Here is a 14,776-nt window from a genome sequence, read left to right on the forward strand (position 1 = left end):
ATTGAGCGGTGTGGACGGCGAATGGGCAGGGCTGGGCATGTAAATAATGAAAGAACCCTAAAGCGGAGTGGCAATTTAATATGAAAGTATACAAAACGACGCCGCCTCCTGTTGGTTTTTGTTTTTCATACGGTTGGTGTAATTGCTGTCACTACTAATATAACTGAGGGTTCTGCATAAATGCTGTTATGGCACAAAGTGTATGCAAATGTAATTGCGACGTGAGAACAATATCGTCCTGCAAAGTCAAGTACCAGATAACAAAATGCGTTAAATAATTTAAATCTTCGCATTCATTATATTTACTTTATTAGTGTACTATTTTATTCAATATTTTTTTAACAGTAAATACAGCATATTTAATCCTCACTGTCACGTCGCGCGTCTACATGCTTTTCACGTTCTTTACCCACATCCTTGTTTGCGTTACTAGTGCTTTTCATTTTCTTTTGCTCATCACCGCCACCTGTAGTCAAACCATCGGACCACTTGCCGCGCGGTATATCAGAGTATGAGCTGGGATCCATGGGATCTGCCGGCTCTGCATCACTTCGTCCGCGCTGTCTACGACTTGCGCCATGTTCACGTTCCTTATCACGGTCACGACGTTGCTTTGCAATCGTGCGGTCTAAATCACGCGATTTTTGTTTTCGCTGTGGTGCTGTTGTAATGCTATTTGCCGCTGTAGTCTCCTGTAAGCTGGGGAAATCCTGTTTTGGTAATGTCGGCGAACGTGGACGCATCGACGAACTTATTATTTCATCTATTTCGCGTTGATGACGCGCAAGTTCAGTTTCTTGTGCATCATCGCTGTCATCTGGATGCTGTTCACCGTCACTACCGCCACCACCCTCTCCACCAGCAGCTTCTTCTAATTGACGTCGAAAAACAGCAGCACTTTTAGTAACCTGCGATTTTGGATGTGTCGGTGGCAGCCATGAAACTAAATTCTCTGCAACACTGTAGAAATAATAACTTGCACAGCCGGGATCGTAACGTTCAGCCCAACCTTTGGGTAGGGGGTACTTGCGTCGTAAACGTTTGTAGCGTCTCATATATTCCCGGCTGGGTTCGGTTTTGCCATCACCCCAACGATTAACACAAAATAGCGTACATTTGTGCCATATATTGTATTTATTTGGACAACCACGATGTCCGGTGGTAGAGTTTGCCTCACCCATGCGCTCTTTCATGCGTTCCAGCCAGAAATTCTCCTCAACACGTTTGCTGCCGGTATCGGTGTCGTAAAGTGGTGGATATTGATATTCTTCATGGGCACTTGCACGCTGTTCATCAGTATCCATCTCATCATAGTCTTCGGCAATAACTTCTTCATTTTCAACTGGTGCAGCTAATGGTGCATCTGTTTAATAAACATAAATAATTTATTAATACTCAAAAATTGTATACAATTTATATACAAACCAGCTTCTTTTGTTTTCGATTTTTGCACAAGTCCACGTTGGGCCAGGCGTTGCAGTAATGCCGGCGGCAAACTCATAGTTATTAATGATAATTTTTATTAGATAATATTTAAATCTTTTTAATTAAATTTCAAATATGTATATAAATATTAAACTTCTATAAAAATAATCTTTTATTTATCAGCTGCTTGGTGTACTGTCAATTCAATTGTGAATGGCTAATGACAGTTCTTTATCCGTGTAGTACGTTCAGTGCATAATGTAGATTTGCATTTGCAGTTAATTTATTTTGTAGACTTTCTTACAAAATATTTTCAAAAATATTTTATTTACAGTTACTAATAGTTGCAAAAATTGAAATAACAAATAATTTCATATAAAATAAATTTTTTGTGTCTATAAATATAAGTAAAATAATTTATTATACATTAATATTGTTGAAAATGTTTGCTAAATAAAATCACCTGTCAGTGCAACCTTGTAATGTGGGGAGCCCTGAACGAAATGAGCAACACGTGGAGCTTGCGAAAGTGCTCATTCAGTGTGGAGCAGTTGAGTGAGACGCATTTTGAAACGGACGGTAAAATATATATTAAAAAAATGTGCCTTTGATAAATTGTGCCAACAAAACCATATTTTTGCGTTATTTACGAAATTTGCACTTTTATTTACAGAATTTACATACTGTATTGCCAGGAGCTAGTTTTTCGAAGCATTTGTTGCTGTAACTAATTTTTTGGTACGAATATTAACTGAAAAGTTAGCACACAGCTGGAAATTTTCCACCGGTACAATAGCGCTGCAAGCTTTTGGAAACAATTGTCGCGACGATTTTGTCAGAATATTTTTTTGTTTTTAAATATTGTGTACTTATCCATATATGCTGGGCAGAACGCGTGCAACAATACACAAGTCACGCAAATTTTAAAAGACATTTATTGCCAACTTTTAGAAGAATAATATATAAATAAGCATTTAAAGTTCAATTACCTGGGTTTAATACGCCAATTGACTGCTACATTTCAATTAGTGCCAAACGTTCATTCATACATACTACACCTACTGTAAATTATAACAATGGCAACAACAACAACAACTACCAATGTGACCACTAATGGGTTTACCAGTGCACCAGCGGAATCGGTAAAAGTGGCATCGGCAGATGAACTACAGGATGGCCTTTCATGTCACGAGCTTTTCGCTAATAGCGATGGCTTGACCTACAAGTATGTGTGTTTATGCGATATAATTTTGTCATTGCGTGTTATATTAATTAAGCACTTTTATTATTTAGTGACTTCCTTATCTTGCCTGGTTATATTGATTTCGCTGCCGAGGAAGTGGATCTAAGCTCACCATTGACAAAGAGTATTTCATTGCGTGCGCCTTTAGTGTCCTCGCCAATGGACACTGTCACGGAATCAGATATGGCTATTGCCATGGCGGTAAGTTTTATTGCTTGTGGTTACTGGGATGTGAAGTTTTACATACATATTCATATATATGTATATGCATATATACGATATATTTGTTTGTAGCAACTTCATCTCACGTCCGAACCCGTTTGCACATCACATATGTTTATATGTGTATTTGTGAACTAAATGTAATCTAATCTGTAATCCGTTGATTGTTTATTATATTTTTTACAACTAAATTCGTTTATTTTTACATATACAAATTATATTTTTACTTTCAGCTTTGTGGTGGTATCGGCATTATACATCACAACTGCACACCAGAATATCAAGCGAATGAAGTGCATAAAGTTAAGAAGTATAAGCACGGCTTCATACGTGACCCATCGGTTATGTCACCTGAGAATACGGTTGGTGATGTGCTTGAGGCACGTCGCAAAAACGGCTTCACTGGCTATCCCATTACAGCCAATGGTAAACTTGGTGGTCGTCTGCTAGGCATCGTAACATCACGTGATATTGATTTCCGTGAGAATCAGCCCGAAATTAAATTGGGCACCATAATGACCACCGAACTGATAACTGCCCCAAATGGCATAACACTGCCCATGGCTAACGCTATTTTAGAGAAGAGTAAGAAAGGCAAATTGCCAATTGTTAATGAGAATGGTGAATTGGTAGCGTTGATTGCGCGTACCGATTTGAAGAAGGCACGTTCCTATCCGAATGCCTCGAAGGACAGTAACAAACAATTATTGGTGGGCGCTGCTATTGGTACACGCCCTGAGGACAAAGATCGTCTTAAATTGCTCGTAGATAATGGAGTGGATGTAATTGTTTTGGATTCGTCGCAAGGCAACTCAATTTATCAAATTGAAATGATTAAATTCATAAAGAATACCTATCCAGAGCTGCAAGTGATTGGTGGTAATGGTAAGTAGAAAGCCAAAAACCCTGTTGCGTGCTTCAATTTCAATTTGGTATTTCAAAATTTCCCCTCCCCCTCTTCTACAACAGTGGTGACACGCGCTCAAGCGAAAAATCTAATCGATGCTGGCGTAGATGGCTTGCGCGTTGGCATGGGCTCAGGTTCGATTTGCATCACCCAAGAGGTTATGGCATGCGGCTGTCCACAAGCTACTGCTGTCTACCAAGTATCCACCTACGCCAAACAATTTGGTGTGCCCGTCATAGCTGATGGTGGCATACAATCCATAGGACATATCGTCAAGGCATTATCATTGGGCGCTAGCGCTGTTATGATGGGCTCACTATTGGCTGGCACATCCGAGGCGCCAGGTGAATATTTCTTTTCGGATGGTGTGCGCCTAAAGAAGTATCGCGGTATGGGTTCACTCGAAGCTATGGAACGACGTGATGCCAAAGGCGCTGCCATGTCACGTTACTATCACACCGAAATGGATCGTACCAAGGTGGCGCAAGGTGTCAGCGGCAGCATTGTCGATAAAGGTTCCGTTTTGCTGTATTTGCCCTACTTGGAATGTGGTCTACAGCATAGCTGTCAAGATATTGGCGCACGAACAGTCAGCGAATTGAGGTGCGTGCATTTACATGGTTTCTTATTTATTTTATTTTATTTTTTTATTTTTCTTTTCAAATTAATTACTGTTGCCTTTTTTACACAGATCAATGATTTACAATGGCAAATTGCGTTTTATGAAGCGCACGCATTCCGCACAGGTGGAGGGTAATGTACATGGCCTATTCTCCTATGAGAAACGTCTCTTCTAACAGCCAGCTATACCAACAAGTGCGCGTACTGATAAAGCGTTAACCGCAAATTTTGCGGTACAGGTGCGCAATGGTGGGTTGACAGCATATTTGCAAAGGAGTAGTGGTGGAGCGTACGGTTGCGGCACAACGGCAACGCATACAACGTATAGTAATAGACCTACAGATATGGCAACGGTACGGCGTCGTCAACAGTAACGTACGAAAAAAACAAAACAACAAAAATATATAGTGTTACAACGGTTTAAGGTTATATTATATGACATGTGCTACATACAGCATACAACAAGCAGTACCTAGCAGTAATATTTCTCTGTGTCTACATAAGTATAAGGAAAAGTAACGCCGTTGTGTTTGCTTGAACAATTCGTTTTTTTTTTTATTTATATGTACGTTATTTCATGTGCTTATACGCAGTACTTAATTCATAGCGAAACTTCTCTATTTATACATTTATGCTTATTCAGCAAATTATTAATGTGTCTAATTAGGTTTAAAAATAGCTATCACGTTTGCTTTATATATTATTTATAAAATTTCTAATGCATATGTAGCACATTTTCTAAACACTAGTGTTAGCTAATTTAAAAAAGAAAAGTATCTATATATATATATATATATATTGCAGAAAATATTGAAACTATAGTAAGTAGCCTGTGTTAACATTTGAAATTGTTAAATTTGCTCGAAACTACCCAAATAGCCGACATAACGTTATACTTTATTGGCAAGTATTCTTCATTTTCTTAGTTTATACAATTCTATTGTTAGTAATTTTTATAACTTTAAATATTTTATATATAAATTCATGTAGATTTGCAAAAAATGTAGCTGAATTTAACGGTATTTCGTTGTAATCTAGAAAATGTAGGTATTTCAAACATTTTACGTGTTTTAAAATTGAATAATGTTCCAAAATAGGCGCCTACAAACACAATATTAGTATATAGCTAGAGATACTGAGTTTAGTTTGAACGTAACTGTAACTGTTGTTTAACGCTGTACTGTTAAAATTTCATAGAGATTGTAAACAAAGTTTTCAAAATCAAAATTTTTTAAATTCATTTCTGACATGCTCCGCGTATATACCTTCGTACAGCCATTATGTAAGCATGATATGCTCCAACATATAACTGTTATTGAACAATTGCGTCTCAAACTATGCTTGGAATTCTGATTAGATTCTCCATTATTAGGCAACAAAATTCAATTTAATGCAAATGAAAACTCTATGCGACTACAATACCTTATAAATGTTAGCAATTATGTAATAGACTATACATACATACATAAATAATTAAATAATACATAAATATATTTCAATGTAAAACAAATGACATTTGTTTAATTTGTAATGTGCGAAATCAAATCGACGTCTTAAATTACTTTTAAACAACAACCTTCGTTGTTGACAATTGCTGTATGCAATGCTTTTTGTTATTTCGCGCATACCGATGTGTCATTATTTGTATTTATAAAATGTACATATACATATATATGTAAGTATTTGTTGCATATACAATTTCAATTTGCAGTTCAACATTTTGCTGGCCATATTGTAGGCGCTTAGCAGCTGATTTGAAGACCTTTGCAAAATTAGTGCAATAACGGTATGCACGCAGAATTATAACGGTTCACATACGGTTTGTAACATATGTACATATGTGATGTGCTGATTGATGTCTGTGAGAATGTCAAAAATATAGGGTCTGGTTGTTGTTGTTGTATATACATACCAAGGTTCTGTTTTTTGTTATTGTAACATATATCAATACACTGATTTTTGTTATTGCATATAACAATGTAATTTTATGAAAAAATGAAGCGACCTAACGAAGGTTTCAAGACCGGAGCATCCTCATGTAGAGACCAAGGTGGTAATCTGGTAACCGATGTCCAGGGCATACTGGGATTATGGAGGGAACACTTCTCCGACCTGCTGAATGGCAGTGAGAGTACAACACCAGGAGATGGCGAACCCGATCCCACAATCGATGACGATGGAACAGATGTTCCATTACCCGACCATGAAGAAATCCGAATAGCAATTACCCGCTTGAAGAACAACAAAGCAGCGGGGACCGATAGATTACCGGCAGAGCTATTCAAATACGGCGGCGAAGAACTGATAAGGTGCATGCATCAACTTCTTTGCAGAATATGGTCGGCCATAAAAAGGGAGATCCCACAATCTGCGCCAATTACCGTGGGATCAGCCTCCTAAATATCGCATACAAGGTTCTATCGAGCGTACTGTGTGAAAGACTAAAGCCCACCGTCAACAAACTGATTGGACCTTATCAGTGTGACTTTAGACCTGGAAAATCGACAACTGACCAGATATTCACCATGCGCCAAATCTTGGGGAAGACCCGTGAAAAGAGGATCGACACACACCACCTTTTTGTCGATTTTAAAGCTGCTTTCGACAGCACGAAAAGGAGCTGCCTTTATGCCGCGATGTCTGAATTTGGTATCCCCGTTGAGCAACAAAAGCTCCGTCATGATTGGGAAGGACCTCTCCGAGCCGTTCGATACCAAACGAGGTTTCAGACAAGGTGACTCACTATCGTGCGACTTCTTTAACCTGATGCTGGAAAAAATTATAAAAGCTGCAGAGCTAAATAGAGAAGGTACAATCTTCTACAAGAGTGTACAGCTCCTGGCGTACGCCGATGATATTGATATCATCGGAAGCAACAAGCGCGCCGTTTGTTCTGCTTTTTCCCGCATGGATAAGACAAGACGAAATATCTCCTGTCATCAAGCAAACAGTCGTCGCATTCGCGTCTTGGCTCCCACGTCACTGTTGACAGTCATAACTACGAGGTCGTAGATAATTTCGTATACCTGGGAACCAGCATCAACAACACGAACAATGTCAGCCTCGAAATCCAGCGCAGAATAACTCTTGCCAACAGGTGCTACTTTGGACTGAGTAGGCAATTGAACAGTAAAGTCCTCTCTCGACGAACCAAAATCAAGCTCTACAAGTCGCTTATCATTCCCGTCCTGCTTTACGGTGCAGAAGCTTGAACGATGTCAGCATCAGATGAGACGACACTAGGAGTTTTCGAGAGGAAAATTTTGCGGAAGATTTAAAAAAATACCGCAGACGATGGAACGATGAGCTGTACGAGTTATACGACGACATTGACATAGTTCAGCGAATAAAAAGACAGCGGCTACGCTGTCTAGGTCATGTTGTCCGAATGGACGAAAACACTCCAGCTCTGAAAGTGTTCGATGCAGTACCCGCCGGAGGAAGCCGAGGAAGGGGAAGGCCTCCACTCCGTTGGAGGGACCAGGTGGAGAGCGACCTGGTTACACTTGGGATCTCCAACTGGCGCCGAACTGCGAAGGAGAGAGAGAGGTGGCGCACTATCGTCGATTCGGCTATAACCGGCTAAACGGTTGCAACGCCTATCACATACATACATGTTGTTGTTTATACAAACATTTGTTATTGTTGTTATGCGTATTAGGTTGGCAAATATCTCCCTTCCGCTTTTTTGCTCTTTATTCAATGGTTTATAAAAAGTGTTACATTGATCGGATTTAGTTCAAATATGTACCGTTTCGTTCAATAATCTGTTTCCATTTAGACGGTAACTTCATAATACCCCCTCGTAGAAGCCCCTTACTTATTTGCGAAGAAATCGGAGAGCCACATTTCATAAACCTCTTTTGAGTTCAACTTTACACCACCAAGGGCGTGTGACATGGACAGGAATAGGTGGTAATCACTTGGCGCTATGTTCGGGCTATATGCAGGATGCGATAAAACCTTCCATCCGAGCTTCCGTAGCTTCTGACGAGTCATCAACGATGTGTGTGATCTCGCGTTGTCCTGGTGGAACACCACACTCTTCCTGTTGGCCAATTCTGGACGCTTCAAGCGGTCCTGTTGTTCGCAGTAGATGGTAGAATTTAGCGTCTGGCCATTTGGGAGCACCTCATAGTGGATGATTCACTTCCAATCCCACTAAACACACAGCAAATCCTTCCTGGCCGTCAAACCCGGCTTTGCCAATCTTTGGGATGATTCACCTGCCTTCGACCACGAATATTTTCGCTTGATATTGTCGTATGTGATAAATTTTTCGCCATCTGCTTCAAAAATAGGTCGAGTTCGTTCCGTTTCAGCAGTATATCGCAGGCTTTGATTCGGCCCAGAAGGTTTTTGCGTCAAATCATGCGGCACCAAAACATATAGCTTTTTGTGTATCCAGCCTTCTGCAGATGGTTTAAAATTGTTTGGTGACTAACTGCCATCTCCTGGGCGATGTCACGAGATGCCACACGGTATTCGTCGTCACAGGTCTTCCGCCGTCTGACTTATCCATGGTGTCGTTTTCAACCGCTTTGAATTATCAAGACCATTCCTCCGCCGTTCGAAGTGATAGAGTACCATCCATCGTCGTCACAGGTCTTCCGCCGTCTGACTTATCCATGGTATCGTTTCCACCCGCTTTGAATTGTGGAGACCATTCCTCCGCAGTTCGAAGTGATAGAGTACCATCCCCCAAAACACCATTAATCTCACGGAACGATTCTCTAGCGTATTTGATTTTAACGAAGGAAAAAATAGCGCGAATTTCGGCGTTAGTGAAATCCATGTTTACACGTTTATAACTGTTGAACGCAATATCCAAACTAATTATGGTTTGTAGGTTTCAAAGATGTATAATATTGCTAGATACGAGCTCTGTAGCGCTCGCGAAATTCAAAAGACAAAAAGGCGGAAGGGAGATATTTGCCAATATATAATATATAGAATACAATCAATACACGCCAACAACACAACATACATATGCAACTTAACGGTAAACAGCTTTATTTAGAAAACGAATTTCGAATGTAAAACTTGAAAAGTAACTCAATTTTTTCAAGTCGGTGGAAACGATTTCCCGCAAAGTTATGTAGCGATTTTGTTCAAATTATGCACACACTTTTGGAATAACATTATCTAGTTAATGAACGAAGGATTTTTTATATCTTTATTGTAACTAGCCAATATATGCTGAAAATTTGACCAAAAAATGAGTTTGTTTGTTAAACTCTGTCAAAAATTTAAATTTGAACATTTTCTCTATTTCTCCGTTCATTAACTAGATCTGTCCATGTACTATCGAAATATTTTGGGTTTATGGATTTTAGTTGAACCAATCATGAGTTATGATGTCCACTGCAAGAGGTTTTTTTTGGATACGTCATGCGAGATGAGATTGAGATTTCAGAATTTATAAATAAAAATTTCACAAAATACCATTTAAACATGTATCTTTGATACACTGAATTGTTTAAATGAAATATATGATTGCATATATTAAAAAAAATGAAACCCACCTAACCTCTTAAACAAGGTTGGATGAGATATTAACATGTCATAGTAATGAATTAAGAACCGAATACAATCACGAGCACGGAAATCATTAAATTGGGGAAATACTGAACCGATTCTATGCATTTTTTATACGATATAATATTATTATGAAGAAGATATCATCCCAACTGCATTTCATGAAAATAGCTCACAGATTTACTGATATTTGTGGTATAAAGCCACTAAGCAATTCCAAGAACTAGACTACAGAGCTTTACAACAACTTTGGCGCAACCTCCGAGATGTCGTCGAGAAAACTGTGTCCGATTATTTTCTGTACAATGCTTTGCATTTACATAGAAGATGTACAACAGTCTCTTTTTCTTCTATTTCTTGGCAGTTCCTACAGTAGTCATTGTTTGGCAACCGCTGTCTGTCGGCATGTCTTCCTATCAGACAATTAGGTACCAGTTAGCACTCCCACTAGAGTTCTTATGTCCTTCCTTTTAAATTTCAGTATTTCGTATACCAATTTGAGTGCAGCCCTTTTGTATCATCTTTACCAGTAAATTTAAGCTTTCTGTTGGTTTTCCTTACTAAATTAAAGCATTTTTAGTAGTTTTCAACATAACAATTGTATGGGAGGTGGGCGTGGTTACAATCCAATTTCTTCCAACTAAACTATATAAAGAAGTGGCTAGTGGCCAAAAGAAACGACTCTAGAGAGTTTGGTTGGTACAGCTTTAGTAGTTTACGAGATATGTACATAAAACTTAGTAGGGGCGGGATCACGCCGACTTTCCAAATTACATCCAAATATGCCTCTTCCACTGCGATTCTTTATACCAAATTTTACTTTGACTTTACATATTTATGGCTCTTTATATATTTTCAGTTTTCGTCATTTTGTGGGCGTGGCAGTGGTCCGATTTCGTCCATTTACGAAAGCAACCTTCTTATGGTTCCAAAGGGACTTGCATCAACTTATCTCAAATTTGACTCAACAGACCTCCGGATTTGAACTCCACTCGTCACCATGATGACTTTGGTATATATACCTAACTCGTTTTGTTTTAGGTGTTACAAACAACCGTTAACTACAATTCTCTCTTAGCAACATTGTTGTGAGAGTATCCAAACTTACCGCCGTCAAAAAAAATCTATGGGGTCAGCGCTATAGAGATCAACGATACCTACGCTCGCAGCGATGTTCTGGAGGCGACTATTTTGAGCACCACGCGGGTAGTGAGGAAGCTAGAAAGAGCGTGAACGTACTCTAAACACTCTAAAACTTTTTTTTAATTTCAAGTGTCCCTGACCCCGTGTGCCTAATTAAGGGTTCTAAATACTGAGTGATAAGAAAATGCCCTGAATGCCAAAAATTTTCCATGTCTTGGTAAAATTGTATTGATGTTCCATCGCTGTTCTTATTACTTTTCACATAACTGTACAAAGCTAACCACTATATTAGGACCTTACTATATTCTATATTGAATTAATTCACATAGCATTACAACAACTTTGTGATTAAAAGGGATTTAGAAAACTTTGCAACTATACCGTTGGAAAGTAGTTTCGAACTAGTCGAATTCACTGCGGAGTTGTAGGCATAAATCAGCGGGAGAACCACAAGTTTTATATGCATACATACAGTTAGAGCACAAACAAGCATATCAACCCTGAAAAAGTAAAAAGAAGCTTAGTAAACTTCAACGCACATCTACATACATATGTATGTATGTATGTATGTATGTTTGTATAATCAATGCAATGCAATACCTCCCCAGTGCCGAAAGAACTCTATCAAGCCGAATTCGCGTACACTGCATAAGCCCAAATAGCAAAGTTATATATGTTTTTTGTACAATTTGTGGTAAATTTGTATATTCACAGCCGCTTACCAATGATTGTCCTTGCCGTTGTGGCTGTTCGCATCACCCTCTCAACGCTCTTTGTATATGCTTAGTATATGAGTGAGTGAGTGTGTGGGAGGTAGTTGTGTGTGCAGTAGCTAATTTTTTCGCTCTTCCGCTGAGTGGATGCTTGTTTCGTGTTTATGTACCGAATTTTCTGCATTCCTGTTCAAAATTGATAATCATTTGCATAAATATGCCGTATTGCGTGTATGTACATACGCATGTATGTATGTATATATGTTTGCTATTATGTGTGTGAGTAAGTATACATGTATGTATGTATATTCATATATAACGTACCATTCACTTCCAGCAAGTATTAGGATCTAACTGCCTTCCACATATATCTGGCATTCATGTGTTTACAGTCATTCCCAAACCATCCGATTAAGTAACACATCCAAGACTTATTTATGCAAATTTAGATTGTTCTAGGCATCATTCGAAATATTCAGCACTGTATGAATATGAGTTATGATGTAATCTTCCATACCAATTATGGATCTACGACAGTTAGGAACTCGGGTTCCCAAATTGGCTGCTTATCCACAAATGTCGTCATCCATCTTTATTTGATTGTAGCTTGCTGTTGTGTCTTCTTTAAAATTTTCACAGTTTATGCGCGAAACTTTTCCAAAGCTTATACATTATGTCACCTATTTACAGTCTTGCTTGAGCGCATTTATCTTCGGAAATATAAAGAAACACAGTTCTTTATAAGGGTCCTTAGAGATCGATTCTAATAAGCAATGTTAGCGAATGGTAATGTAATTAAAGGCAGGGAAATATATTCCAGGTGTTGGCAAAGCTTTATATTAACCAAGTAAGGAAGTGCTTTTGCGAATATATCTCACATATTAACCGATATATGAGTGATTCTTCGATAAGAGGTAACTTGTGCGGCAATCAGCTTAAAGTATTGTTTGTGTCCTTTATGTTGCAATTTTTTTAAATGAATCAGATCATATTAATGTAGTGCATTGAATAACATTACAATTTACTGCATGGTTAAAACAATTTTTTCTGAAATTCCTTACAAAGTCTAAAAAAGTATCTCCCCTGGCTTATCCCCTTGCTACTTTTTATTTAATATACATATAATTGCCAGGGGAGAGAGTTAGGCACCAGGGGAGTTACTATTCATCATGACACCCGGACCGGTAGTCGTAAGCTGCTTGAGTCTTGATACTTTCTTGCGTAAACTTCTGAACATGACCCCCTCCCCATCTCCAGTCATCACCAGCATTAACAAAACCAAAAATATTAACCTCGCAATCCAACGCAGAATCGCTCTTACCAACTAAGGACTGGACTGAGTGGACATTTAAATGTTAAAGTCCTCTCTCGATGAACCATAACCAAACTCTACAAGTCCCTTATCATCCACGTTCTGCTTTATGGTGCCGAATGATCGACGATATCAACATCCGATGAGACGGCACTAGGAGTTTTCGAGAAAAAGGTTTTGTGGAAGATTTATGGATCTTTGAACATTGGCAAAAACTGACATAGTTCAGCGAATAAAAAGACAGTGACTACGTTAGCTAGGTCATGTTGTTCGAATGGACGAAATGCCTTCAGCTTGGAAAGTGTTCGATGAAGTACCCGCTGATAGAATCAGAGGAACAGTAAGCCCTCAATTCCGTTGGAATAGCCAGGTAAAAAGTGACCTGCTTTCTATTAGTATTTCCAATTGGCGCCAAACAGCAAAAAGGAGAGATGACTAGCGTGCTCAAATATTATATATATATATATATATATATATATATATATATGGCGCCAAACAAAAAGGATATATATATATATATATATATGTTTATGTAAATAAGATCAGGTTGGCCAGATCTTCTTTTGAAAGGGCATGCGGATATATTACGTCTTTGAAAGATCTTAAGATTTTATATTTAATACTTGTTTCGTTTATTTAGGATAAATAATGAATTTATTGATTTGTTATTTTAATATTATGGTTTATTCATCTAGGAAAGAGAGCACCTTTAATTTGTAATACTATTTTAAATTAATTTTTTGCCTTTGGAAAAATAATTAACTACCATAAACTTCACGTCTCTCCCTTGGCCGATGTATTTACCCTGGGGTCGAAAAAGTAATAAAATATGTATTAAGTGACTTGTCCTAACGTGAGAAGATAAATTAAAGGGACAAAAATCATAATATAAAGGTTTCATGAAAAAAATCCAAAGTTTTTCTTTGGCAGTATTCTCCATGCAATTGAAACCTCTTATCGTAGAATCAAAATCCACCGGAATATTAGGTTTATGAGATCTGGGGAAAGTTATGACCCGAGTTTACTAGTTTTTGGCATAGACGCACAATTATCCATATGCATTGATGTCTTCATTTTCGATATTTGGGGCCTTGAAAAGTAATAAACTGATTTTTAAATGAGTGAAGCCACACTAGAGGTGTTTAAGTATTATGGTGATATCTTCAATGGCTCTTGATGTATACATATATTGCAAAGTGAACGAATCTGATGGAAATCAAAATTGTGTTTTGTATATGAAAGTAGGCGTGGTATCATTCAATTACTGTCATTTTCGTAGTGTGAATGAAATGTGTTCAGAAAGTTTGGTTTATATAGTTTTGATAGTTTGGTAGATACATACAAACGAGGCCACGCCCACTTTTCTTTAAAAAATATCCGAAGATGTCCCTCTTGATGTGATCCTCTATGCAAAATTTTCACTATATAGCTTTTAGTGGAAGTGGCAATGATCCGTAACTGAAATAGCAACCTTCTTATGGTGCTAAGCTGTAAAAAGTGAACTCAGCTCATTCGTCATCCTAAATAAATGTCCCATTAATGCTAATCACTGCGTTTGCATATTGGGTGTATTAAGTAGCAATAAGAAATAAGTGAAGTTGCGTATACGCCATGGTTATCCATTTCTCAGAAGTAACAAAAAGCAGCAATAA

At 38.2% G+C, this 14,776-nt stretch overlaps 2 protein-coding genes across 2 annotated transcripts; one reads left to right on the forward strand and one right to left on the reverse strand.

Annotated features, from left to right (window-relative positions):
• Nucleotides 1–275: 275 nt before the first annotated feature.
• Nucleotides 276–1,644, reverse strand: LOC105218771 (uncharacterized). Its single transcript, XM_011194568.3, has 2 exons — nucleotides 1,426–1,644; nucleotides 276–1,363 (listed from the first exon to the last, which is right to left on the reverse strand). The coding sequence occupies exons 1-2, from the start codon at nucleotides 1,499–1,501 to the stop codon at nucleotides 360–362; spliced, it is 1,080 nt and encodes a 359-aa protein (XP_011192870.2). The 5' UTR covers nucleotides 1,502–1,644; the 3' UTR covers nucleotides 276–359.
• Nucleotides 1,645–1,937: 293 nt separating this feature from the next.
• Nucleotides 1,938–5,928, forward strand: LOC105218770 (inosine-5'-monophosphate dehydrogenase). The gene is made up of 7 exons (XM_054230988.1): nucleotides 1,938–2,004; nucleotides 2,099–2,163; nucleotides 2,455–2,650; nucleotides 2,719–2,869; nucleotides 3,124–3,775; nucleotides 3,860–4,400; nucleotides 4,489–5,928. The coding sequence occupies exons 3-7, from the start codon at nucleotides 2,502–2,504 to the stop codon at nucleotides 4,592–4,594; spliced, it is 1,599 nt and encodes a 532-aa protein (XP_054086963.1). The 5' UTR covers nucleotides 1,938–2,004; nucleotides 2,099–2,163; nucleotides 2,455–2,501; the 3' UTR covers nucleotides 4,595–5,928.
• The last annotated feature ends 8,848 nt before the right edge of the window (nucleotides 5,929–14,776 follow it).

Source organism: Zeugodacus cucurbitae, chromosome 5 (assembly GCF_028554725.1).
Source record: "Zeugodacus cucurbitae isolate PBARC_wt_2022May chromosome 5, idZeuCucr1.2, whole genome shotgun sequence".
Taxonomy (NCBI): Eukaryota; Metazoa; Arthropoda; class Insecta; order Diptera; family Tephritidae; genus Zeugodacus; species Zeugodacus cucurbitae.